Genomic DNA, 27,526 nt, shown 5'->3' with positions numbered 1-27,526 from the left:
GTATGAGTGATGCTATGGTGGTTAAAATTTTATAGAAGTGTTGCTATCTTGTCTGATTTTTATCAGACACTTTGGATACTGGGCTAGTGGGCTTCTCTGGTAACAAGGCAAGATCTTTGTAGTGCTAATCAGGTTTAAGCTGAGAGTTTGGTTAAATTTATGGGGCAGAGGATTTTATTGATAGAAGAGCTTGCCAGACCTCTTTGGCGATGCTCTGTTTTCACTTAAAGACCTTGGTGTAAATCTTTTTAATGCGTCAGCTACAAAAAAAATCGGAAGGGAACTTTCCCCACTTCTTACCATTGCACTATCATCTGTGTAAATCATCTTGCTTCCTCATTCTCTTAGCTACTTTAGATTGTTAGTCTTAATGACAGGACTGCAGTAAAAGTGGGGGGGAAAAGTATTTTAAACTGTCATTAGTCCATAAAACTTTGATCATTTATAGTAAGTGGGAATATATCTTGGACTTTTAAGAGAATGGAGAGGTCAGTCAGAGCATCCCTACTCAGTTGTGCACCTGTGTAATGAAGCACACCTCAAGGGAAAAATAGAAGATGGAAATGTAATTATTAAATGTTCTAAGACTTGGATACAATTAATTTTTAATTTATAATATATGATGCAAGAATAAGAACTAAGGTTTTTTTCTCCTTTAACTTTTCCTTGAGAATTGCATATTTAGAGTTATTTTAGTGGCCCAAATTTCACAGTAAAAAATTTCAGAGTTATGATTGTTATAATTCACCAGTTCCTGAAATGTAAATGCTGTGCTTGTTGTAGTAGTGTAAAAGGACTTTTTGTTTTATATTCATTACTCACATTTATGTTTAATATCTGTGACAATATGCGGGAAGCTCTTGCAGGGTGCATGTGGGTGCAGTGCAGAGGAATCTTACAATAGCATTAGCATTTTTCTAGTTAAATCTTTAGAAAAGCTTTTAGTGAGACAGCAAGTCTTTCCTGGACCTTGTGCTATATTGACATGAACTTCAACCACAGGCTCTGTGTTTGCCAAGCTTTACTGCTATTGATAAGCTGCAATGCATGACCAGACTAAAGGTCTAAAATGAGATTTTTGCTGTAGTTTTTAAGATATATAATTTGACAGGTTAAGAGTTGGTCACTTGAAATGCCAATACTCTATAAATGAATCTCTTTGAACTTTCAGATGAATTTTGGATTACCTGAAGTAATTTAAGTACTGCTGAAATATGCAGCTCTCTTTCAATTAAAAGACTTTCAGAGTTCAAAGCACTGAATATGTATTTAGGAACTTGTCTCTTAAAACTGAGAGGGATGTATTGTGATCATCAATGAATATAAGTTGTTTTATGTGCTGAAGTATTGGGCTAAAAGTATGTGTGTATTCTGGTTGCTTTGTCGGTTTCTTTTCTTTTTAATACATATATTTTACAGCAAACCTGTAGATTCCTTCCTGCCATTCTGTCTAGCATTACTCCAGTTCGCTCAGTGACTTTATCCCACTCTTTCCAAAATCCATTTAGGCTATTTTCATTATGCTTAGTTTCAGCACAAAGAGAGAATTGTTATAATCAGATGAAAATCTGATTATCCCTTTAAAATGAGGAGAATAAAGACACTGCTATACCTGCTACAAAAGGCGGTTTTTGGGATGCTGATGGACTTTGTGTAGCCAGTATATTTAGAAACAATGCAGCATGAGATTCTGGTATTCTGCACTTTCATTTTGCTGTTCCTCTTACATAAAAATCAACAAGATTTAACAGGAGTAACCATCCATGCAGAACAAACCATCACATGGATGATCTACCTTAAACATTCACACAACTTTTGGGCAGATGCAGGCATTGTTTGGAGCAGAACAGTACATGGTGTGCACTGTGTTGAAGAGCTTTACTGTGTTTCTCTTTCCCTGATCATTTATAGGAAGTCAGGTTGCACTGAAGAAGAGGTAGGCAGTGGGTAAATATCCTTACTGAATCTCAATCTGGATTAGGAATAGAAATTTTGAGGTATTAGTACTCAGTTTACAATATATGCATTTCAAAGTCTTGTTCCTAGCTTGCTTTATTTAGCATCCTTACAGATAGGTTTTTATTATTGATTTTGTTGTTATGTTTTCCTACAAGGTTTACTAGATGTACTGGAGGTGTCCTTTGTACAATTTAATTTTCTTTTATTGTCTCCTCTACGACATCATTATCCTTTGAATAAGCACAGGAGCTGTTCTCTTTAGATTTATTCCATACTCTATTTCTATTTGAATGACAAGACTGGTCAGGGAATTCAGAATCAAGACTTTGTTTCACATTCTCTTCTTTGCCCAGCTGTATTGCAGCAAATATTATTCTCAAGGATTTAATAAAGTGAGACAGGAAGGCATCCTGACAAACCAGTAAGGCCACATGTGAGTGGCTGGAATGCATCAGATCACAAAATGGTGTGAAAATGTTCCTCAACTCAAAAGAGATGGTTTGGAAAGGTTTGCAGTCAGAATTACTTTGTGAGGAGGAAGGATGTCAGAATTAGAATAAGATATCCAGAAAGCAGGAGAAAACTCTTTGGAGGTTTATTCTTCTTGTGGATCCTTATCCTTCTCTGTCTCATCTTTCTGTGTACTCTGAATCCTACTTTGTATTTATTAAGAAAACTCTTTTGAAATGAAGTTATATCCAGTGATGCAAGCGATTTCACTTCAGTCACGGGAAAGAGAACAAAAGAAAGTCTTCTTTAAGTTTATTTATCCCAAAGAAAATGGATGGTTTCTGCCATGGTTTCAGGAAAAAGAGATACTTGAATGGCACTTTTACTACTGACCCTAAGAGTTCAAGGAATTTTAAAAAAAGGAAAGAAAGAAAATTAAAGCAGAAAAACCTTTAAATTAAAAAGCTGAGCAAGAAGAACTTTTCGTCCTCATTTTATTTGTTCTCTAAACTTTGACTGCTAGAAAGAGGAAAAAAATATATATTTCACTTGGAGTAGGAATGAAAGAAAATTGTCAGACCTTTCAAGAAAAAACCAAACCAAAACCAAGCTGAAAGGCATCCTCTTAGTGCAGGATGTCAGGGATGAGCCTTAATTGCAAGGATGCAAACAACAAATCGCAGAGCTGCTTAAAATTGGTGCATCACATAAAAGCAGAGTCAGACTGTGCCATTGCAAAGGGTCTTTTCTCTAGTTTTAATTGTTTTTTAATATAAACAAGGTTTACTCAGATTTAATTGCATGCTGCTAGTCCTGGTTTAAGCCATGAACTCTCACTCTACTGGAGCATCAGAGAAAGGCTTAAGTGAGAATCACTTTTAGCAAAACTCTTGCTGTTCCTCTGCTTTGGTATTGTGTCAAACCCCTAATGTTTACTGCCTTATTATGCATTTGTGTTTGAACGAGCAGCTTAGCGAGGCTCCATCTGCTCCCTTCTGGTGGAGCCCAGGAGGATGTGAAGGGTTGGGTTTCAATGTTTGAAGAGTAGTAGATGACTCCAGTGCTGTGGCCAACACTGCCTTCCCTCAGCCCATAGCTCTGCAGATTAACTGGCATTAGTGCAAGCATTCACAGCTGCACATGGAATATTACAGAAAACACCAGGGCTCAGGCTTCCACTTGCATATGCTCATTTGCCTACAAATATGGCTAGAGCTTTGTTCTGGTTTCCTTTTTTCTTATTTCCCCCCCCCCCTTTGTATTTTTTCTCTCTCTCGAAAATGTACAAGTAAAAGTTCTGATCATTGTACAGGACCACCCTTTTTATCTCCATGTATCTGCATTAAATCAAACCTTTCAGGGTGTGTTCTAAAGACTCACAAACTACTGTGGCCATATTTGTGAATTTGGAGGTCCCAAGTGACTCTATTCAACCTTATAAAACACACACAAGTGTATTTTCTCTTTTCTACCCTGAATTAGGTTTGGTGGAGAAATCATGTCATCAGACTTCATTAATGGTGACTATTGGATATGCTCCAATTGAGAACATCAAGCTTTACTTTCCCTTTGGGTTCAGTAATATCCATTCCTCAGACTCATTGCAGTTCAATGTCTTTACTCAAATCCTGAGTATGGTCATCTTGGTGAGTGTTCAGAGATTAACTTGGGTGTCTCAATCTAGAACTATAAATTGATGCTTATTTCCTTGTTCTCTTACATATTACTGAAGAATATTTCTATATTTTGCTGCAGACTCTCATTCTGTGTAATTTTTTACAGTTTTCACCATTTTCTCTTGGATCATATTTGATCCTGAGAAGGAAGCAGATTTCTTTGCTGAAAGAAAGGAATTTTTGGTCTTTTTTGGTTTATATTCCCTGTAGCCTCTGCATATTTATAACACCATTCTGGGGTGGGTTTAGCTCAGTGTGAGACTCTTTTTTACCAGCTTTTAATCTTTACTTGAAACAGAAGTGCCACGTATATTTTGAATTTAAACCCCTTCAAAAGCTAAAAGATGGTTTTGGCCCACTAATAGGTAGTAGTTTCAAAAGGTTAAGCTGCCTGGAAAATGTGACAAGATGTACTTATAAAATTAAGGATGAAACCAGCCTGTATAAATTCAGGTTTTTGATGTACATTTTAAATGTACCTCATCATGCAATTTTAAATCAGTTTTCTATGCTGGCATCCAGAACTGGCATAGATGACAGGCAGCTGCTGAGTCCAGCTCTTGTTTGTACTCCTGCAACCTTTACAGAAATGTCATGGCTGGGCAGAATGTTTGGTGCATTTGAAAGAACTCTTCTTCCTCTGAAAGGCTGCATGAAGAACATCTCAAAATTAAGTAGGTTTTCCCACTTTGGACCTAATCTTGTACATAACAGTCTGAAACACCAGCTTGGTGTTGTGACCTGCATTACACAAGCCCCGTGATGCTGGAGTGTCCTGGTTGCTACCAAACCACTGATCCTGCACAGTGCTTTCCTTCTGGCAGTGAGTTCAGTTCTTCCTCGCTGAGGAGGGACACTGACCTTCCTCCCTCTGTGCTCCTGAAGGAGAGGCCACCAGCAGGGAATTGGGCTTAGTCCTGAGCATGCAAGTGCTGGCTTGGAGGGAGAATCAGGAATTCCACCAACAGCTACCCAATTTCATCCTTTGGCTGCCTTGGCTTTGCCTGAGAACATAAGGAGAGGCAGCAAAGAGCAGTTTTGCAGCACGCTGGGACACAATCCAGTTCTGGATGGATTCTGTGTATTGCTGCAGGGAGCTGTCAAATTGTTGTGCCATTGCTGGTTGTACTGTTTTGCTTGAGGATGTGTTCAGATTCTGTCTAAACAATAATTAAATTTAATTTGCAGGAGATGGCTGAATGTGTGGAAAGAGATAAAATAATCAAGGACACGATTATTCACAAAATCAATAGGAATTCTAATAGCCTTTTAAAGTACCACTTCATTTCTTTCATAAAGCTGCTGGATTGTTCATATTTCATATTTTCCTCCTGTACAGGTCAATTAAATTTTAGGTAATTAAATGCACTTTTTCACTCTTACTTGCCTTCAAAGGCTACTGTACATCACCAGTTTATATAAACTACACTTGCACAGGCTATTTTTAACTTTCCATACTTGAACAAAGTGCCTGGCTGTTGACCTTTGCAGGGTCACACCTGTGCATATTACTGAGTAATAGCCAATTTTGTTGCTCTGATCTGTGTTTTACATGTTTGATTAAACCTACAAGCTAATCTGAATTAATTTTATTTGAAGATACAGAATTATTTTTGTTGGAAGATCAGGCAGGTGTGTATTAACAAATCAGAATTTTTTGCTAGGATTCACAATTACTGTGCTTAACAATTTAAAGAGGAAATATCATTATTCTATTATTTTGTGAGTTTTTAATGCTAAAATTCATTTAAAAATTTGCAGCACTTCCATGTATATGAAGATCTAAAACAGTGAAGCTCTTAATTTAAAAATATTAAACCATGATAATTTCAGTGCAGTATAACAGATTAAAATCTATATTTATGCATGTACTAATGACACCTAATTGTTAGATACCTGCTGCTATTGTCTTCACTTTCAGTGAATGTCTAAATGGATTATATAATATATAAATATTTTCAGATCCTCTATTCAACTATGAATTCATTTCTTTCCACAGGTCTACTTGCCAGATAGAAACAGGCCCCAGAATAAGAGCATATAATTAAGTTTATGCATTTTATTTATAAAATCCAATTATAAAATGCAGAATGATTCGAAGATTAACATACAGAAATATATTTTTTTTCATGAGCTATTAAGCATCAAGTTATTTAATGAAATGGTTGGGCATGAAGATGGGCAGAACACATAGTCCAACTAAGGCAATAGACTGCAGCACTGCTGTTACTGTCAGTCATGGGTTTAAAATACTCCTCATCACAAACCTTTCTGTCAGCAACCTTGAATTAAATTCCACAAGGCTCCTAATTAACACAGAAATGTACAGTAGCCTCCTGGAACTGGATATTTGCTACTGTATGAAGGACTTGCTAAATCTTGCATTGATTTCATTTAGAGATGAGCTCTAAAGTAAGAGCTGCAAGTTAGTGTGTGTGTGTTATTGTTACTAATATTATGCTGCCTGCATGAAAATTATTTTGTTTGGCACTGTCAAAGCAAAACAAACAACAAGCCCTCATGAAACAAGATGATTTCTTTTTGCTAGATTACCAACACAAACCTCCCTGATCTTCCAACAAAAATAATTCTGTATCTTCAAATCCAAGAGCCATCTGCAGAGGGCTCAGGCACCACAGAATATTGAATGCTTCAATTTCCTCTCTGTTACTACATCACAGTGCTCAAGGCCACTTCAGTGTCTATTTGTCATGCTTGTGAGCACCTGAAATCTGATTTTTCTTACTCACCGTGCAGCCTCCGCTAACACCAATATAGAAAGATCCATAATGGGATTGGAAAGTTTAGTGAACACGATACTTAATCAGTGCCATGAAATTTGTTTTAGCTATACTTTCATACGCAATCAGAACAGGAGGTACTATTTTAATTTTCCAAGGTGACACAGAGTTATTAGAAACCTATCCTTACATATTGAGGCAAAGTGGGCCGTAGGTTTCATTTCCACCTAAAGTGGGAGCATAATGGAGTACCAATCCTGAAAAAAGATTGGGACTGGGACATTATCTGGTGCAATATTCCAATTCTGCTTGGTAGTTGACTTGACAGGGATTCACAAGGAAGCTCAAACCATGTACCATATATCATCAAGTAGCCTAACAGGAGGGGGTTTTGTTATTTTCCTTGGTCAGCACTGCAATTTCCCTTTTCCTTCCAGGCTCCTGAGCTCTCCCTTTCCTTCCCAGGCCTGTGTGAGGTTCAGCTGCTCTGCTAACATTTGGCTGTGGAACAGTAGTTGTGCAGGGGGACCTGCTCAGTGGAAATTGCAGAATGTGCTGTTTTCAGCTAAGTTACTGAAATGTGCATTTCAATTCTAGGTCTTGGGAGAGGAAAAAGGAACAAACATACCAAGCAGAGCATCTTTTCCACTTCCTTCTCCCTGTGCAGGCCTGGTCTTGCTCAGCAGGGACGGAGCAAGATACTCTGCTTGTCTCTTTGTGGAAGTGAGCTGGTAGCAAACACATATTATTTGTTCATAATTTCTTAGCTGATGTCCCCCCCTTCAAATTATTCTGCATTATTTTGATAATTTTCTCAGTTTGGAATACACAAAGATGTTCCCTCTGTTCCTGCTCCTTTCCACACTGGTCAGTTCTTGTGGGGTTCAGGTAAAGGTTGATCTGGAAGCGCATGCACAGAATGGGGTCTGGGTGTGTGTGTAGATGTTGATCTTTGTATGCATTGTGATTTTTATTCAGCATCTGAATCTTAGCAAATTTTCCCCCATAAAGCCTTAGTTTCATTTTCAAAGATGCAAATCTTGCTGAAAATCAGATGAGTTTGGATATTGAGAGGTAAGTTCCAGCAATTCCTCACTGTACAGTTTTAGAAGGTTTTGTCTTTGCCTGTGGCAGAGTAAGGGACTAGCAGAGCTGACAAAAGGAACCAGAGCTTCACCCCCCAGAACCAACTGTCTAGTGCATTCTTTGAAACTGCTACTGATATATTTTAAGCTGTATTCTCAGTGCAGGAGCAGTGATACCTACAAGATTTGATCTGTTTCTGCTTCAGACAGAAACTTTCAGCAGATGGAGGTGGTGAGCAACAAATTCTGCATCACTGGTTTAGCGATTGCCCAACCTTGTCTTTTAATAGCTTTGATTTTCTGCATTGCTTTGACTCTTAATCTTTCTTTCTATTTTTTTTTTTAAATTTTTGGCAGCTGTTAAACTACTTGTGAAAGAGAAGCAGATCTGGAGGGTAATGGATTGAAATTATTAGCCTTTTAGAATCAGATGATAATTAAGCTAACATGAGAAGATGACTAACTATAAATAATGCCAGTGAAAATAAATTCACAAATTCTTATTTACATTATGGAGACCTTTGCACCCCTTTGTACTCTTTGAGGCCATAAGATCTCTAAAGTTCATAATGGAAATGAGAATAGGCCTTTTAAATAGGTTTAATTAAGAAACTTAACCATCTTAATTAAAACATTTTAAGAGTGGCGGTGTTTTCCTAACAGTAGTAAGGAAATATTTCAAGGAATATTTCCTGTGTATTATGCATCCTGGGGAAAGTTGGGCCACTTGAGGAGAGGCAAACACAGCATGAGGGCAGAGAGAAACAATTCCTGCAGAGAAGAGGATCTGCTCATTTGCACTACGTTGGTGACAGCTGCCATGTGCCAAAGGATTGTCTGGTGGGATGGAGGACACGGCAATGTTGTGGCATTTGCTGGAATGCAGAGGCTCCCCATAACGTACATTTTGTTTCTGTTCCATCTCATTGCAGAGGCTAAAATAAGCACTGCCATGTTTTATGTAGCAGAAAAGTGCTCTTTGTTTTTCCTCCTGCCTCTGGCCGGTTTAATCTCTGTTCTGAACAATGCAGGAATGTTGTGGGTTGCTGCTGTTGGCTGTTCCTCTTTGGGTCTGTCTTGTTGGCCACTGTTCCTGCTTCAGAGGGCCTGACCTATGCTTGGCTGCTCCAGGGTTGGTGTTTCACACTGCTGCAGATACTGAGCGTTCCAGAAACTGCCTCTTACATCAGCCAGAAACTCTCACTTATGCTGTTATCTTTCACAGCACCTGTTATTAAAGCCTGTCTTTTCCACTCAGGTTTTCTTTGAGCAGTGTGGTAAATAAAAATAATCGGTTGCAGTGGTAACAAAACAATGCAGAGTGGGCCTTGCTCCCTGCAGCCTGGCGTCTGTTTCCCATAGATATATCTTGAATCTCTTTGTTATACCTCTTACCACAATGCTAAAACTTCTATTGTGTGCTTCTGGTAGTCTCATTGTTGTATATGCATGTATTTAGCATGGTCCCAGGCTCCCATCACCAGCAGCAATACAGGTTCCTTAAATGTTACCCTTGAAAACTGCAGTGTCTTATAACTTCTTTTTATACTGCTGCTGGTATCTTTGGGAGATATTTATTAATAAATAAATAAGATACAGATATCCTCTCTCACTGTTACTTAGTTTGGCATTCACAATCATCTCAGTTCCCTTTCCATCATCTCATTTGCATACACATAGTAATTAAGACTATGTACTTCTCTACTTGTAATATTCTTCTAAGCTACAACTTCTAACAGATTTTCCGCCCAGCCAGCTGTTTCAGAAAAAATTCTGGGAAGTTCTAATAATCATAGAAAATATTGCCAAAAGGGGTCTCAGTGAAGTTTGCATCTAGTGTGGGGTTTGCTTTTCTTGGCTTTGCTTTAAAGGCTTGTCATGTCTGTGATATGCAACACCTCAAAAATAATTTTCTGCTTGTCATTTTCCATCATATGTTTGTGTGGTGCATTATTCCTGCCAGGTGTGGCACTACCAACATTTATACATTGAAATGCATCTTTTAAAGAACACTTTTCTATGAGTTAATCCCTGATTTTAATCAGGCCTCCAAAGTTGTCACCTGTAAATTTAAACATCATCCATACAAATAGTTAAAAGCTCTACTTATTCAGACTTGAGCGGTCCTTCTGATAGAAACAGACCCCTGCCTCTGACTGTTTATATTTTTGGAAATTTTATAGGTCTGTTGAGTTCCTACTTTCTTCAGGAATCTTTTTTGCTCCCCTCTTTATATGCATACCTGGATGCCTCTCATCTTATCTGGCATAATAGATCCTGGCACTGACCAAAAGTATAGGTTTTTCCTCTGAAGATCTTGCACTTTTCTTTTTATTTTATTCTACTTTCTTTCCAGAGAGCACTAAACTCATCGTTTCATAAAATCACAGGAAAAATTATATTGAAAAGGACTTTTTGAGTTATTCCATACATCTTCCATTTTCAAAGCAAGGCTGACTTCAAAGTTGGACCCAGCTGGGCCCTCGCTCTGTCAAGTTCTGAGGCTCTCCAAGGAAGAGGCTTCCACAGCCTCCCTGGATGACCTGTTCCAGTGCTTAACCATGCTTGTGGTGAGAAGCCTTCTTCCTTAAGTAAAAGAAAATAAAGATTCAATTATTGCAAGTTGTGATTTTTACTGCTTGTGCTTTCATTGTGTGTCCCTTGGGAGAGCCTGGCTCTATCATCCTGTGTAGCTGCTGTGACACTGCTGTTGGATTTCCACCCTCTTGGTTTTCTTGTCTCTGCTTTAACCACCCCTCTTCCCACAGCCTGTCCTGGGTGTCCTGTGTTCCAACCCTCTCCCTGTTCCAATGGCTCTCTGCAGTGATTATTGTTGCTAAAGTCACCTTTGTTTCTAATATAAAGGATTAATTTGACACTATAGAGTGAAATGATCCTTCTGCCCTTTATTTTTTGCTGTTTGGTAAAGATGTTATCCTCCTCCCATCCTGCATCTTTTCACCTGATACAGAGTTGGTATTTTGGATTAAAACAAGCTCTGAGAGTTTGTGTTTTCTTTACTTATCTGTTTGGAGGCTTCATTTCATTTTGCTGCTTTTCATACCAAAGATTTTCCCTAGGAAAAGTGAGCTTCATGACACCCTTTCAGGATAGAGCACAGCTGTCTGATCTTATCTGGGCCTGACAGATGCCTACCCTTCCCACCAAGCTCCACTGTCTTATTGAAAGAATTACCTGTTTCTGCAATCTTTGCATTTAAAAATGATCTGCATACATATGCTTAGAAAGTAGGGCTTATTTTAATAATGTGAAGGAAACACAATAAGATGTTGGAGAGAGATGCCATAACAAGTAGAATTACTTTTATCACTTCCTTGTACCATCACCCATTTCAGTGTAATTGTCTCATTTGTATTGACTTCTCCTTTGGAAGAGCACATAGCAGTTTCCAAATGTTTAATTAAAACCTCACAACACTTCTGTAATGTGAATGTTGTAAATGAAAGAGGAGATAAGGCCTTTCTAAAGCAACTTTTGTCTGAAGTATTTTGTTACATTTTATCTATCACCAAAACAGGGATTGCTTTCTTTGGTGCACCATAGTTTACTTGTATCAAGATGTCAAATCCTTGCAAAGAGGGGGATTTCTTGGCAACATGGGGAGTATCCTCCATGGTGGGCTACTGGTTACTCTTCTTTATTCATCCATGCCTTCCTCTTCTGAGGAATTCTGTGCTCCTTGCTGTATGACGTCAAAAGTGGGGTGAATCTTCAAGGCTTCTAAAACTTCATATTATATTGCAACAGCTAAATGATTTAACTTGAAATAAGAACCTGGGTTGCCTAGGTATGAATGTATATTCAAATTTTGAGAAGGCTTTAAAAGAAATATATCCACAGGAGCCAGTTTGGTTCTTCTCACTATTAAGAAATGGCCTTTTTTCCCCCCCCTAAGCTTTCATGAAACTCTATGGTATTTTTCATCCCAGTAATAGTTTTTTTTCTTCCCTCACAATCCTCATATTGATTCATTAGAACCATTTTTCTTCAACCTTCAAAGGTTTCCTGGTATAAGAGATCTCCCAGATCTTGCCTTTGTAGCATGCTGTCTATTTTAGCTAATTTTATATAAATTCATTCTCCTCACCTTGTATTATCCAGTAGGTCTTACTATTAATCAAGACACCATTTTCTTTTTTCGAAGGTGTTATTTGGGCAGTCAGTTTAGGTTTGATATAAATTTTGGTGATATTCTCTGAATCTAGTGTCAACAGTCTCACAGTGCAGCGGGCCAAAGCACAGAAACACAGCAGGGACTGCTCATACTCTGGGCTCTTTTACTTGTCTGCTCTGATGAACTTCCACTAATGAATCAACCTCTTCCTTTCTTCTCTCTCCCTTTTCCCCATCCTTTCGCTCCCTCCATCTCCTCCTGTGTTTGGCATTGAGGATATTGTGCAGGCCCTGAGCAGAGGAGCTCACTTTTCATTTTCCCAAGCTTTCCACCCACTTCCCTTCTCTCCTGCCAATGCACACACATGGTGCATTCATCCACATCAGTATGCTGCTGAAATCTTGGAGAGATAGATTTGAAAAAGGAAAAGAAAAACATTAAATACTTGTACTTTAAGATGGCTATAGAAGAGAACTTCCATTTTAATGTTTGCAGTTTGTTGCTTAAATTAGTAACAAAAATACTGTTTATTTTAGCAAATATAATCACATTTTGCAAACAAATACAGATTTTTGTAACGAAGCAGATTTTCCATGAAAGGGAACTTCTGTTTTGTAGAACAGAAATGAAAATAGAAGCTAACATATGAAACTACTTTGACTTACATTATGATTAATTCATAAATAACCAAGAACTATGTTCAAATGCTTCTTTAAACTTAACCAGTAAGATCAAACAACATGATTTATTCACTTTGCTTGGTGCTGTTTTTATACAGTGATGTAGCAGGCTAAGTAAAATGATTTATACAAAGTACCATGCTTGGATTATTTTAACAATAATTTAATAGGATCTGAGACCAAATGGTGTATATCTCACTGTTTCTGCTTTATTCATGCATCATGTAAATTGAATAGCCAAGTGTTTACAGGAAAACAAAGCTGAGGTTGGTATCAGGCATGCCTCTGTTCATACATACAGAACAGAATGCACTCACAAATAAGTCAAACCCCAATATCTGCAGAACAAGAGGTGGTTTGGCACCTCAGGAAAAACTCACATTATGCCAATGCCTTGCCATCAAGCAGGGTACTTACTCTCAGACACCCTCAAGATTTTGACTTGTATATTTGTGCATGCCATGAATAACCTTGCTCCATGATTAAAAAGATAGTACTGATAAGACACACAAGCTCATACAATAAAAACTCAGTAAAACACCAAATGATGATGAGCTCTTTATATGTGCAATCTGAGCCCTCAATTAATCAGTGTCTCCAAAAATTAAATTATTTTTCCCTTGATTTATGGAAAGCCCATTGCAGAGTAACAGCTCGATTTCATTTTTTTTTTCTCCTGGGGTAGAGAAGTTTTACATTACAAATACATTTCAGCAAAGTGAAGGATTTGTCCCCAATTTTCCTCATTTAAATACACAGAGTTACACATACATAAACATTCCTCAGAGAAATCACGGTTATAATTGCTTTGGATAGACATTATCTGTCTATACCATAAATATTTGGGCCACAGTGCTCTGGGGTCTAATTTCTGCCACAATCAATGAGTGTTGCTGAAACTCCTGTATTATTTAGTAATTTAAACCCTGAGAAAATCTTCAAGCCCAGTTGAATTCAACAGTTTATCCTGAGTAAAAAGAGAAGAATTTAATAACACTGAGCCACATTAAACAGGAGACAAGGCCAAGCTGTTAGGGGCTGCTCCTGCTTTTGTCATTGAAAAGCATTTTGTATAAACCCTTTACAAAATTAGGGAGCTAAAATCCCTTTTAAAGGGAGAGCATCAAATTCCTATAGGATTGTAGAAATTATTCATGAGGGTTTCAAGTTGTGAGATTTCAGCTCTTACTTTGGTACAGATGTGGACTTCACATTTTACACTCGTTTCCTTCAATAACTAAGTGTAAAGATATCTCATTAAATCCAAATATACTTCATTTGCCAAGAGCTACACTAAAAACTCATAAAACTGCAATAAAATCACAGCATTTTGAAAACATGAAATAAATAATTTTGGCTTTCTTACAAACTCGAAAATTCAGAGCATAGTCGATGAAATATTTTCCTAAAATTGTTTGTAACTGCATTATGTTTTGTCATTTTAGGGTATCGTATGAAATGATACAGCTAAACGAATAAGTGAGTATTAATTGTCTATAAAGAGGTCAGATACTTTGGTTTAATGTGTTCATAATAATGTAGGGCCTAACTATAAGATCAGCTTTAATTGCAGAGCAAATAACTTTTTAAAAGACAATTTTTCCAAATTGATTTAAAAAAATCCAGGAAGATATGTTTGTAGAACTCTATACCCACAACCAGAGACTGACACAACACAAAAATTAAAAAAACCCACTTTATACAAAGCTGTGAAGAGTTCCAGCTTTGCAAATCAGTGCCAAAGCAAACAAAGACTATGATCTGGCAGCAATTGAAAGTTCCTCATTAAAAAAAGATTAATGATAGATACCTTCTAAAAGCAAAAATCTCCTCTCAATCCAGGAAAATACAGCCTGTAGATTTTAATAACTGAAGAGACTGACGTGATGCAGAATTGCTGGGGCTTTGCTTGGTATTTTTCTTTGTTAGAATTCAAAGGAAGAGCTTATTGCATTTCTATTGGTACAGCAGATTTTTTCTCATGGTGCTACAAAAATGGCCACTGTGTGTTGGGCAGGGGAGAAGGGAAACTAAAAAGGTGAAGTTGTACACCACGACCTTGCTCTTGCCAAGTTCTTCATAACGACTGCCAGAATCTGCTTTGAGCTTTGCAGGGCGAGAAGAGAAAACCCTGCACAGAAAAGTGCTGCTTCTTCAGCCCCCCCATTTGGCCAGAGCAGCAAGGCTGGCCAGGAGCACAGATGGCATCAGGGAAGGAAAAAGGAGACAAGTTCTCCTTGCAGCACTTCTTGGAGTGGTACAGCTACCAAGCTCTCAAAGAGTACAGAGTGCCTCCCAAAGTAACAAGTTAAAGCCTAATTAATTACATTATAAATAGCTACAGAAAACATTGCAAAATTAACCTCTGTGTTTCTTAAAATCCAGCATTACTGGGGTTTAAGATTTTAGCCTGCTGCTTCACTAATGTCCAAATCTGAAAACAGAATATGCTTATTTGCCTTTTAGAGTTACTTCTGAAAAAAAATATACACGTTAGTAAACTGAGGGGAGATAAACAACCTCAGCGATGTACAGGCCACGATTATGGAAGGACCTGGGTGATGGGTAGAAGCCCTTGGGAAAGCCTCCTTGCCAGATTTAGGAATATCCCGTGCTATTTAAAGGACTGGCACGACTCACGCTGTTAATAAGAAAGGAGCATCGCTTACACTGCGCCTCTCCCCTTTCTCTCCTGCGCTGGCTGCGTCCCGTGCCTCTGTGCTCTGCGCCTGTGCACAGCCAGAGGCGCTGCTTTCACTGGAAGTTTTCCGACTTTCTGTGAACACCTCAAAATAATCTCCCAGCATGGTTGAGACCTCTCAAGCATGTCAGCTGTCGGCATCAGCCCCTGTCCCCAAGGTCTGGCGTGCAGCTGGAGGAGTGGGCGGCAGCGCTGCGTGCAGCCCGGGCTGGGCTGGAGGCGTAGGGCACGGCGTGTTCATGACAGCTTCCCCTGACAGGGGACACTGTGTTTGGAAGTTCAAGTTTCATCATGCGACACAGGTTTAGGAGGCATCAGGATCAGGGCTTGGCTGCTGAGCCTTAACATTTCCCGCGCTAAAATAGCTGCAGCACCAGGTGCAACCGTCTCAACAGAGGCAGTGAATTTCAGTTGCAAAACACCCTGAAAAAAACCCCTCACAATATGAAACAAAGTGCCTAGGCTTAAAAAGTAATTCTTTTAGCACTATGCTATCTAAATGTAAACATGCAGCACGAGTGAGGCGATGTTACCCAGAGCAGTGGTACAGTCAGAGCAGGAGTGCTGCGAGACCTCAGCCTGTTCAGAGTCCGGTTACGGCTGGACCAGGTGATGGTTTCTCTTTTTCTCGGTGCTGTTCGACGGACAAAAACACAGGTTAGGAGGCACCAAGGACAGCACTAAACCCTTGGCCGGCTCAATCCCAAACCTGCGGGGGATATCAATAACCTCCCCAACGGAGAGCTCCAAGAGAGGCTCTCGGAAGCCGGCCCTTACCCGCTGCCGCTGCTCGCTGAGGCAGAAGGTGCAGATGGACCGAGGCGCGGAGGCACCTGGTGGCGAGCGGGGCTGGGGGGGCTGAGCGGGCTGCGGGCAGGGCTGCGGGCAGGGCTGCGGGCATGCAGCGCAGGGCTGCGGGCAGGGCTGCGGGCATGCAGCGTAGGGCTGCGGGCATGCAGCGCAGGGCTGCGGGCATGCAGCGCAGGGCTGCGGGCAGGGCTGCGGGCATGCAGCGCAGGGCTGCTCGGCGGCCGCCGCCTCGTCGTGCCGGCGCCGCTGCAGCAGCAGCACGTTGGCCAGGTGCGAGATGTAGCTGGAGGCCAGGCGCAGCGTCTCCACCTTGGAGAGGCGGCGGTCGGCCGGGCGGGTGGGGATGAGCCGGCGGAGGGCGCCGAAGGCCGCGTTGACGCTGTGCGTGCGGTCCCGCTCCCGCGCGTTGGCCGCCGCCCGCCGCCCGCCGCCGCCCCGCGCCCGCCGCCGCCGCCCCGCGCCCGCCGCGCCCCGCGCCTGCCCCGCGCCCGCCGCGCCCCCGCCGGCCCGCATGGCGCCCAACGCCGCCCCGCCGCTCCATCACTTTTATGCGCGGCAGGTGCCGCATCGCCCCTGCTCGCCCGTGTCCCGCCGGCCGCGCTTGGCGGCTGCTCCCGGCCGGGGGCCGCCGCCGCACCTGTCGCGGCCCCGGGCTCGGCAGCGGCTCCGGGGAAACCCCCGCTCCTCCGCCTCCCGCTGCCGGGGGGGCTCGTCTGCGGCTCCCGCATCCAGCGGTGACACCGATGCTCGTGGGGCGGACAAACCTCTGCGGGTTTTAGCCATTCTGCGCTCCCGTCTTCCATGTCTGTTCCAGCCGCGTGTATGCATGCGTGTGGGGATGTATGTCACAGGATCGTTCAGGCTGGAAAAGACCTCAGACATCATGGAGTCCAACCTTTGGCCGGCTGAAAAGGTGATGACCTTGCCAGCTAAAGCATAGCACCGAGTGTCATGTCCAGCTGTGTCTTCAACACCTCCAGGGGTGGTGATTCCACCACCTCCCTGGGCAACCCCTTCCAATTCCAATTTCATGTGATGAAATTCTTCCCGGTCCAGCCTGAACCTGGAGCTATGTCCTCTTGTCCCTTCACTAGTTGCCTTGGAGAAGAGGCTGACCCCTACCTGGCTACCTGGCTACTACTTCCTTTGAGGTTATCTTTTGGCTGGAGTGATAGATCAAGCATGGAGGTGGATTTCACCACCTTCCCCAGGCAACCCTAGACACATACAAATCCAATTTCTCATTCTGTTCAGAATGAGTGTCTGCCTCAATCATTTACTTATTAAAAGGTCATCATAAGCACTAATTGATTGCACCTCTTTTCTTCATAGAAATTTGACATCCTGTCTGAGCTCAGAGACTTATGAAAGGTCATGGCACAGGTTTACTCAAATGAATCATCTCTACCTGATTAAGCAGCCCCTACTGACTCTTTTCCTGTGGACCTGAAAGCTTATTTGTGGTGACCTAGATATGAATCCTTCTTCCCAAATCAGGTCTGGATTAGCAGAGTCATATCTCTCTAATCATGGATGCACACACTGAGGGTCAGCAGCTGCTTAGATATGTTTGGCTGGATTCATGCCCTCTCAAAATGCAGCTGATATCAACAGGCAGGGCATCTCTGCAGTGCATTCCTCTGCTAGGATGGCAAAGTGCTGGTTTATGTTGGTTGCACTTTCTGTTTGGAAGTTGTAGGAAAAAATGGACCAGCACCTCTGTCAGCCTGTTGCAGCAGTGTCCTACCTTGGCCTATTAATGAGCAACACTTATTTAATGTGATTTTTCTTTCTGTTACTTGGGAGAAAGAGAGCGAAAGTCTTTTGATAACAAAATATTGCTGCAATAAAATTAGCTTGAGGTTGAGGTGTTTGATAGCAAAGGCTGAAGGAATGCAAGGCTGCATGGGCAGGTGTGTGCCATGCTGCTGATCCAGAGGAATTTCTTTGGGGTGAGAGCAGGATGTGGCCCTTCATCACCAGATGCTGGGGAAAGCTGTGTTCAAAGTCATGCAGTTTTTCTGCAGTTTGTGAATATAACCATATCCTACTCTCACAACAGGATATTCTATCTGCTTAACCTTTCAAAAAGTAAATGATCTAGAAAGTTCTGAAGTTGAATTTCAATCCTAGAAGGGCTGCTTCTTTGAAGTCTCCAGGTAAGCCTGCTCTATCCTCCATGCAGACTTCTTCCTTTTTGTCACCTCCAATATTTCTAGAATGAAATTCTTGACCAGACAAAGTCAATGACAAATCTACCATTGACTTTAATGGAGGCAGGATTTCACCCTTGATATGTTCTGGTGGCTGAGCAGTGGATGTAATTGATTCTTTGTCAGACTCACTCATTTGTTTAACGGTGTTTTCCTGTCCTTAGCATCTCAGTTTCTTTGGTTTTTTTTTCTTTTTTCTTTTATTACTGAAGGTAAACCAAAACAAAATCAACCCCCTTCAACGAAAAAAAACCCCGAGACAAAACTAAAACTGGTATTCTCAAAGTCAGAATTTATTGATAAACCAAGAATCAGAAAAGGAATGAGCAATACTCAGGAACAAAATAGATGCTGTATCTGCAGAGAAAACCAGAATGATTTCCTGTGACTTTACAGCAAAAGGTAATTTGGGGGTTAAGGACAAAGGGGTGGCTGAATGATTCTTGTTCTGTTTCCAAGGCAGTTGGAAATAGTAATGCAATAATTTTTTTTATTTTGGTTAGATAAGGAGTCTTGAAAGAAGACCAGAATGCTGGTGACTTTAATTACTAGGTTATTGATTGGGATAATATTTATGCAAGTGCTGGGGGAGCATATTCCTCGAGGAAGGTGTTATTTTGCTGTTATTTTACAATTTGCTGAATTGCTAATAGTGAGCAAGAACGAGACTGCATGAATGCAAAGCAGAAGAGTGGGCAATATTTTATGTGCAGTGATAACGTTTTGCCTGAAATTTGCCTTCGTGCTACATGGAGAAAGTTATCTGATATCCATTGTAAGGAGGCATTCAACAGTATTCAAAAGACTGGAAATATGAAGTATCTCACTGATTAGTTGCAGTCTAGTGGTTGGCATTTCTTTAATTTGCTTTTATTTTTTGAAGAACAGTGTTAATAGGAAATAAAAATAAAGAAGAATTCAGAAGAAGTCAATTTGGAAAAGCTATGCTTATGAAAAGAGCAAGTTATTTAGAGGCTAACAAAAGAAACAAATCTAAATTAGCAGTGCTGAATGTCTCTGGTCACAGCCAAGAAACCTTCCAAATGTATTTCCATTAAATAGGAAGTATAACACAATATTGTTCACTCGTTAAAAAAAAAAAAAAAACATTCAGGGAGAAAAATGCCTTTAAAAAGAAGTACTTGAATGTTTGTGGCCTCATTCTGTGCCTGCAGGTCACACTGACTTCAGTGAGACACTTGTTTATTCAAGAGCAGAAATATGGTAGTATCCTATGGACAAAATTTTTGGTGTTTTTCCCCAACTGTTCATATCTTTCTGCCTCACTCCATGGTGCTTCTTGCCACATGCTGTGTTTTTTGAAAGATTATACTCTGTTTGCCTTCTCCATCAAAGACATTACACATTTTTATTTCTGCATACAATATTGCTCACATGTATGAGGAGATATATCTGTGTTGTAGGCAAAAGCAGCACAGATCTTGTACAGCTTTCCAAACCACTTTGTCATTAACTGTTTTATTAACCAGGACACTTCTGCAGTGCTTACCTGATAAGGCAGGTGCATGCTGCACCTCAATCACATTTGACAGAAGGGGGAGTCCAGCTCTAACAAAGAGAAACAAATACAGGATGTTGATGGCTGGAAATGTCCACAGAGCTGAAAATAATATATTTGACAAAATGTTATCAATGATGTGTCTGTCTTGGGCTTCGGCTGGCTGTGACACCTACTGCTGTCCTTCACAAACCTGGGTGATGGAGTTGTCATTTTTATTGCAATTTTTAATAAATGTGACTGCCATAAAATACCTGTTGACTGAATAATCTTTCAAATAGCATTTTGCTCTACACACGTTCTTGAAGGGAGTGATTTTAAGGAGAAAAGATTGAGGAGCAGTCAAAATATGGGATGGTGTAAGAGAATTTTTTGGCGAAGGAGGACTTGCACAGAGCACGTTAAATGAGGAACGGTTAATCAAGAGGTGGACTTAAGGCTTCATGTGTTAAAATCCTGTCAGGTGGGATGGTGAACCTTCCAGATTGTAATAAACATCCTGCACACATTTGGAACTCTCAGTCTGCTACTGCAGTGCAAGTACCCAGGCAGGGGAGGAGCAGGAGCAGCTCTGCCCTGCACTGCTGGTAGTTGATTAATGTGGGACCTAACAAGTCCCTTCTTGATATTCCAGCCAGCCAGATTTAGCATGACACTTATCTCTTCACTTGCAATCTCTTCGCTTACAATCTCTGTTCTTCATCTGAATTGATCTGTGCCACGATTCTCCGGTGTGTTAATGAGTTTTCTGTGTGGTGGAGTGCTAGAGGCCTTGTTAAACGCCAGGGACATCCTGCCTACTGCATTTTATTTATACACCCACTCTGTTACTCTTGACAAAAAGAAGCCGAGTTGTTTATCTTCAGGTTTTTGACAAAAAATTTGTCTTACAGTAATTTTCTCTGCTCTGGCTGCCCACAGAGGCAAATCCAAATATATTATTCACCTGCTATTTCAAAACCATTTAAACTTGCCAAGTCTAAGTGGTGTTTTACACATTGTGCTCATACTCTCGAAGTTGTTATTAACTGCCTCAGAAGTAATTTTTGATTGTGGTTGCATTTAGCAGAAAGATGACAAGGCATGTTCTTTTCTCTGTCAGGCTGAAGTGATATAAGGACAATACACCTGCCCTTGAAAACAAAATGTTTTGGAAGCGATGTTTCTGCAGTCTGTTTTGTTCATTAAAGCTGCCAGAGCCCTCCCTTGCCTGCTGCTTTATTTCACTGCTTCTAAAATCCATCCTGACAGAGCTTGGTTAGTGTTTGGGAAGATGTTTTCTAGAACATTCAGCTGTTGTGCATGGTTTGGGAGCTGAGATCCTTTGCTAATCCATTTGGAAATCCCTGTGCTGGTGAGAAACCATACCTTGGATGAAGCTGTGGTGGCTTGGGTCTCTGTGCAGCTCTCCCACTCTCCTGTAGTCTGCCTCAAACATGAATCCATGCCTCAAACATGCACTGCAGAAGTGTGTTCAGCTTGGTTTTATAGGGAAAAGGGGCTGGGAGCAGCGCCCAGCAAGGTGTTATGCTCTTCAAAGCACCAGCAGCTTGTGCCCTCTGTCCACTTCCAGATGCTGTCAGATGTTGGTCAGCCTGTGGAATGCTTTACTCTCCACATCCCATTTTTTTGCCTTTTCAGAGACTAAGTGTTGCTAGGTCTGTTTTGCAATGCCCAGGTGTACCAGCTTGGATCACTGATGGAAATCCAGCTTTTCTGGAGCTTTCTAGGTCACTGAGAAGCAGAATGTATAGTATGAAATAGGCATTGAATCTTCACACAGACTCGTGTTTTTTTTCTCTCTCTTTTTTTTTTTTTTTTTAATAATAGTGGAATACTGCTGTAGAAATACAACTGAATTTTAGTTACAAAAAATAAAAACTCAGCTACTGTAATAATGAACAGGAACCTGAGATGTAGAATCATCCAGTTGTGTGGAACAACTATTGCAGACACTTCAAAATCCTTATTGCAATTTGATTTGTTCAATCTTCCCCTCCCAATTATAGTTACATCTGCCAAAAAAAAGCTTTTTTCATCCCATACTTCTACTTTTATGAATAGGACTATATTGCACAAGATTTTGTAGGTACTTTGAAGAATGTATTTCCAACAATAGCTTTAAAGTGCTTAGAGCTGACTAATCCAAAGATATCCAAAAGCCCATGAAAGAAATATAATTTATTGTATAATTACCACAGCTTCTGCAATATCACTGCAACTGAAGTTGTTTGTATGGTTTCTGTCCCTCTTCTCAGCTTCTAGAGTCTCCTCCTACGAAGATACTCAAAATCTGACATTCTTTAGATACTTCACTTTGTTCTCCTTAGTGCTTCAATTCCACATGAGCATTGCTGTTAGCAAAGACATCTCTGATCAGGATTTCTTAGTTCAAATTAGATTAAAGGACAGATTCAATTTCAGTCACTCAGGTTCAGGTCAGAACTGACTCTGCTGCCACCAGTTGAGTTATCTGTCCCTGCACCAGTGTAGCTGGTGGCATCATCAGAACAATAATAAGCTTTAAGCTGCCATTGGAAATACTTTATTGATCTCAGAGGCTGCATGAAGGTAAATTCTTCAATTTTTGCCAGATAAGTTGAAGTAGAATATATGTATGTGTATAAAAACATAAAGCTCTTTCAGTTTCAAATGTTTGTTGTAAAGAAGACAGTCAACTTTTCAGGGCCATGTGATTCTACAATTTATAATAAAATTGTCTCTATCCTGACCTTTTACTCACATTTGAGGCAGGGGTAGTAGATATTTTTATCTTCATGTGGATGTAGAAAGTTTTCTAAGAAGTCCCTTTAATCAATAACTAATTGAAAGTTTTAATGTGATAATTTCACAATCTGGAAAAAATAAAACCAAAGAAATTATCTACTTAAAACAGAATTGACTCTAAAACACTGTAATTGAAAAGAGTGTCTTGGAAGCCTAAATCCACAGCTGTTGGTGAAGATGTATTCTGTTGTTCTTTGGAGCTGAACTAATACAGTTTAATAAATAAGAGGTGAATTATAGCAAACACAGATTTTACAGTCTGAAAGCTTAAAAGAATATCCTGTTATGCCAAACAAACATGGAACAATGCCAGTATTATGCTTTTGGAATTAATTTCTAGCTCTATCAGAGTAGATAGTATAATGTAAAATAAGTCTGACTAAGATAGTTAGATTAAGGATCTGTGCAGACCATAATAATCTCATGTGTACTGTGAGTATAAGAATTAATTTTTTTAATGGTTTATAACCATAGAATCTTCATCTTGATCCTATTGCATGGTATGTCTTTTACACATATTAAAGACCGCACACCAAAGATCAAGCTTTGACACAGAAAACCCACTAGAAAGATTACTGACCTTTCTTGGGGTGCCTATGGGGACATCCCTTGGGAAAGATTAATGCTCATTAAGATTCCTGCTGACAGTTGGCAGACCAGGTGGTCCTGCAAAACACAGCTGAGGTCTCTCATCCTGAGTCTTTAAAGATTGTGCAGGTATGAAGTGGATTATTCATGCTCTGAGTTAAACCAAATTCTCTGTTTTAGTTTCAACAAGAGCTGTTTGCCTTGTGTTTTCTGCACATGCCCTGCTGTCTTCCTGAAATTTGCCCAATTTGCTCTTGACCTTGCAGCACAGTTTGGAGTCTTGTAGAACTCTTCTTTTGTGTTTCTCTTTGGTTTAAAATAACCAGAGTTTCCAGCTGCATTGTGGGGTTCCCTTGGCTGGAATGGACTACTGCCCAGTGTCCAAACCAGTGCTCTTCCCTCACAGTGCTGCTGCTGGATCTTTCCCGGAGATTTACAGACTTTCCTTGCTGGAAATACTGACTCATGTCGCAGGCTGTCCTTGCTCACTGCAGACTGTCCCTAACTGCTCTCTGCCCAAGGTTCCTGCTTCACACTGGGCCAGCAGACATGGCCAAGGTGCTTCAAACACTGTCCCAAAACTTGGCTTGTGCATGATCTCAGCTTTCTTGGGAACTGTGAAAATGCAGATCACATAGGACACAAGGAAACTTGAGGTCCTGAACTGAGTGTGCCTGAAGGAGAGCTGCCTGGATTCACAAATACACGGCACCACACCTCTGTTATGTGCAAAGTAAGTCCTGCATTGTGGTTTTCACATGCACTCTGAACAGAGAGAGACTTGGCTTTCTCAGGATTTCTCCTGAGAGAAGCCGTGAGAGAAGCAGAGGAAAGAGAATCAAAACAATTCTTATCTCATTCAGTGTTTGTGTCCATGTGGAATGTGTTTTGGAGATTGTTTACCCAAGGTGATTGCTTGATTGGATTCTGGGGATGATGTTTTAGATTCATTGACCAATTGGATCCACGTGTGTGTTGGGACTCCCAGGAGAGAGTAATGGGTTTTCTAGTTAGTTAGCTAGTTAGTGATAGTTCTTGTTAGTGTAATATAGTTATAGTATAATATAGTTTAATAAAGTAATTAATAAGCCTTCTGAAATCATTGGAGTTCAGCCATCATTCTACCTTCGTCGGGCATCCCAGCACCGACACTGCATTTTTGTTAAAAAGCTCTCTAGTTAAGTGATTAAACTTATGGCTTTACTAAAGCCATTCTGGAATGGAGATTTTTAAAAATTTAACCCTTTTGAATGAATGACATTTAAATTCATTTATTGCTTTGGTCAATTCCATCTAAACCCCCGCTGCAATCATTGATGTTACATACAGGGAGAGAGCCAACGGTGTGTGCATGGGTAGAGCACATAAAATTTCTTGGTGTGTCTATTGTCAGTTCTCAGTTTGCCATCTGTACTTTCTGTTTCTTTTGGACACTTTGGCAGTGTAGTATTTTATAAATTTTATAAAACAACATTTCCTTTTATATCAAGAATACTACCAGAACCTTGTAAAAAGGAATTCTGCTCTTGTGTCTGGCATTAAGAAAGTGTGGTTAAAGAAACTTCAGTTTGACATATCCATCAACTATATTGAAAATTATTTCATAGAGGAAATAATGGCTTTCTGCTGAGATCATTAAAATGAAATTCTTGACTTGTCTTGGTACCTTTGAAGGTGTGGAGAGGCAGACTTGCACAGTTCTGTGCCTGTTAGGCACATATCTGCATGCTGACCTGCCTTCCAGGCAGACCTGAATAAGTTGCTTGCCTGAAAGGTGCTGTACAAAGGCTCATAACTCACTTTCCAGGCAGACAAGAACAGGTACTTGTCTGGGAGACAGCCCTTTGTTGATAACCTGCCTCCAAGGCAGATCTGTCTAGTTATCTCTGCTGTCTTTGAAGCAGCTCCACACAGAACTGTGTGTCCTTAGTGGGCTGCCTGCCTGGGAGGTACTTGGGCTGATCATCTTCCTTCTAGAAAATCCTGAGCAATTAGGTACCCCAAACAGCATCTCTCCAAAAGGGACATTTACAATGTGAACTGGCAAATGTGTTTAGTTCTGACTGATCACTCTGTCTGGTGTTCTGTATTAACCTCCCATGTATAAGGACTGTAACAAACATCCCTCTCCCACGTTCAGAAAAATAAAATAAAGAGCTTGTCAAAAAATTCTGCTAATATAGCACAGAGCTCACACATGCTGCTTTCTGTGGCAGTAATCAGGCTGCCAAACTTGCTGAAGAGAAGGAAGGGAGTAGGGAGAATTTAAAAAAAAAATCAAAATTGCTATGCTATGTTGAAGGACTAAAGGGAAGGTGGATACTGTATTTCAGTGTTCAGTCTTAAAAATGGCATCTAATTATTATGTCAGGGATCCAGTTCTCAGCCACTTACACAACATCATAAGTGCTACATGCTCATTTCTAATCAAAGAAATACTTTATTTTACTTGAAAAAAAGAGTAATTACTGGTGAACTGTAAAATACAATTTTGTTTATTTTCCTTTCTTAGGGAAGTTGAGATTGCAAGTCAGATATTAGACTTGAGAAAAAATATTCATATAACTCAAGGCCATCAACCAGCAGCAGTTAAGTCACCTGATAAAGGATGGATCAGCTATTAAACAATTTTATGTTTGGTGCAATATTGTTGTGTAAGTATATCAGTGTAATTCTGCAGAAGGTTGGTTGCAGTTGGTTATAATCACTCTGGCAGGCATGGAATGAGCCCAGAATTAGCCTCTTATTTTAGTTCTGCTTGTGTTTTGTGGAGGAAGCCGGAATTTTACTTTAGATATGTTAGTCCTGGATACAGTGTGACACATCCCATGTGTTTGGAAAACATTATGTTAACTCAGGAAGTGCAGCAGCTCGTGGTAGGTACTGCAATACCTGTTGGTCTTACTCTGTTTCTTCCTGTAGTCTAATCCAGTCCAGGACTAATATCTGCTGTCAGGGATAATTTCTCCCTCTCTCAGTCCCCCTAAATCTCCCAGCTGGGGCTCTTTGCATGAAGAGCCCTTGGGGGTGGTGCACTCTGTCCCAGCAGAGGAGTGTGGCCACCTCAGGCAGAGTGCAGGAGCACTTTGCTGTAGGGAGACACATTTCCAGTGCAAGCTGCTCCCAGCTTGTGGCTGGCCCAGTGTGATTTCCATCATACCCCTGGATGCATGGAATGTGGCATTTCTACTGCACAATTCTGCACCTGGGCTGGGAGGTAAGGAGGATATTCCCCCTCTCCTTATAGGCACTCAGGTGCCTCTGTATCACAGAAGAAACTTGATTAAAAAAGACAATTTTGTACTTGGAAAGGAAAGCAGTGAATTTTGTATTAGTGCTTTAGTTCTAATCGAGGCTAGTTTTATAGCATGGAGAGGCTTTTTTCTCACTCTTCTGCCCAAATTAATTTCACTCGTTGGGCATGAGGAATAGAAATTAGGAGCCTGAAGTAATGCTGTGATATCCAGAAAGGTATGATCCCCTTTATTTTTTCTCTCATCTTTCTTTCCCTCAACCTCTTTCACCCCATCTTTATTCCAGCACTTTTTGACTAATGATTGTGGCTGAAGAAATTGAAATCTGCTTGTGGGTATTTCTCAAGTGCACTAAGTTTGTCAGCTAAATTATTCATTGTGAAACAGCTCCTCAGAGACAAGGACTATACTTAGTGTAACAGTGACCAGAGTGGACCTTTGGATACTGCCACAACAGTCAGATGCAGCATTGACAACATTCACAGTTCCAAAGGAGCACAAATGACAGCACAGATCTCTCCATCACACATGGCTGAGGTGCAGCTGAAAAGCAGGACCTGCTCATGAGACAAGAGCTGGGGGCTGGCAGGGAAGCAAATGTCCAGTTACAAATAAAAGTAAGCAAGTGCTAAAATGTAGTGAAACTGGGTATAATATTTGGGTGTAGGATATTTATTTAAATTCTGCCTTTGTGGAACGTGGCTGTGTCCAATCGCTTTCCCAGCCTGTAATGAATCAGGGTAACTTTATTGTTCATAAACCAAACTAAGACTGTTGCAAGTCACCAGATGTCCTGGTGCTATGTGCCACTAACTGGGGTGGCTTTTGATCAGCAGGACTGAAACCATTTTAGTTCATATTTTGCTTTCTGCAAGACCTGGAAATGTTTATAATAAAATGACATGCTGTTACCTATGTATTAGTCAAT

The 27,526-nt window shown here is 40.5% G+C and overlaps 1 protein-coding gene and 1 long non-coding RNA gene across 11 annotated transcripts in view; one reads left to right on the top strand and one right to left on the bottom strand.

Moving 5' to 3' along the window:
• LOC146766874 (uncharacterized) overlaps positions 1-27,526 on the top strand; it is a 203,249-nt gene that overhangs the window by 17,587 nt on the left and 158,136 nt on the right. The window lies entirely within an intron of this gene.
• On the bottom strand, positions 12,489-16,837 carry LOC144246692 (uncharacterized). 3 transcript variants are annotated; one of them, XR_014956674.1, is made up of 3 exons: positions 16,205-16,837; positions 15,961-16,061; positions 12,489-15,850 (listed from the first exon to the last, which is right to left on the bottom strand). XR_014956674.1 is itself a non-coding variant. In XM_077784904.2 (2 exons), exons 1-2 carry the CDS (start codon positions 16,748-16,750, stop codon positions 16,011-16,013), a joined length of 597 nt encoding a protein of 198 aa, XP_077641030.2. In that variant the 5' UTR covers positions 16,751-16,837; the 3' UTR covers positions 12,489-16,010. The 3 variants fall into 3 exon arrangements, 1 of the variants encoding a protein (XP_077641030.2); XR_014956673.1 differs by having other exon boundaries at positions 15,961-16,837; XM_077784904.2 differs by having other exon boundaries at positions 12,489-16,061.

This window comes from Lonchura striata, chromosome 7 (assembly GCF_050655825.1).
Source record: "Lonchura striata isolate lonStrDom1 chromosome 7, ASM5065582v1, whole genome shotgun sequence".
Lineage (NCBI taxonomy): Eukaryota > Metazoa > Chordata > Aves > Passeriformes > Estrildidae > Lonchura > Lonchura striata.
Note: the sequence above shows the minus strand (reverse complement) of the source record. Positions and strands in the feature narration are given on the sequence as shown.

Excerpts from the sequence above, each read along its gene's own strand:
- LOC144246692 (XM_077784904.2), bottom strand. The coding sequence starts at position 16,750 with ATGCGGGCCGGCGGGGGCGCGGCGGGCGCGGGGCAGGCGCGGGGCGCG. Across the intron at positions 16,062-16,204 it reads TCAGCGAGCAGCGGCAGCGG|CACCGAGAAAAAGAGAAACC; the intron begins GTAAGGGCCGGC and ends TCCGTCGAACAG.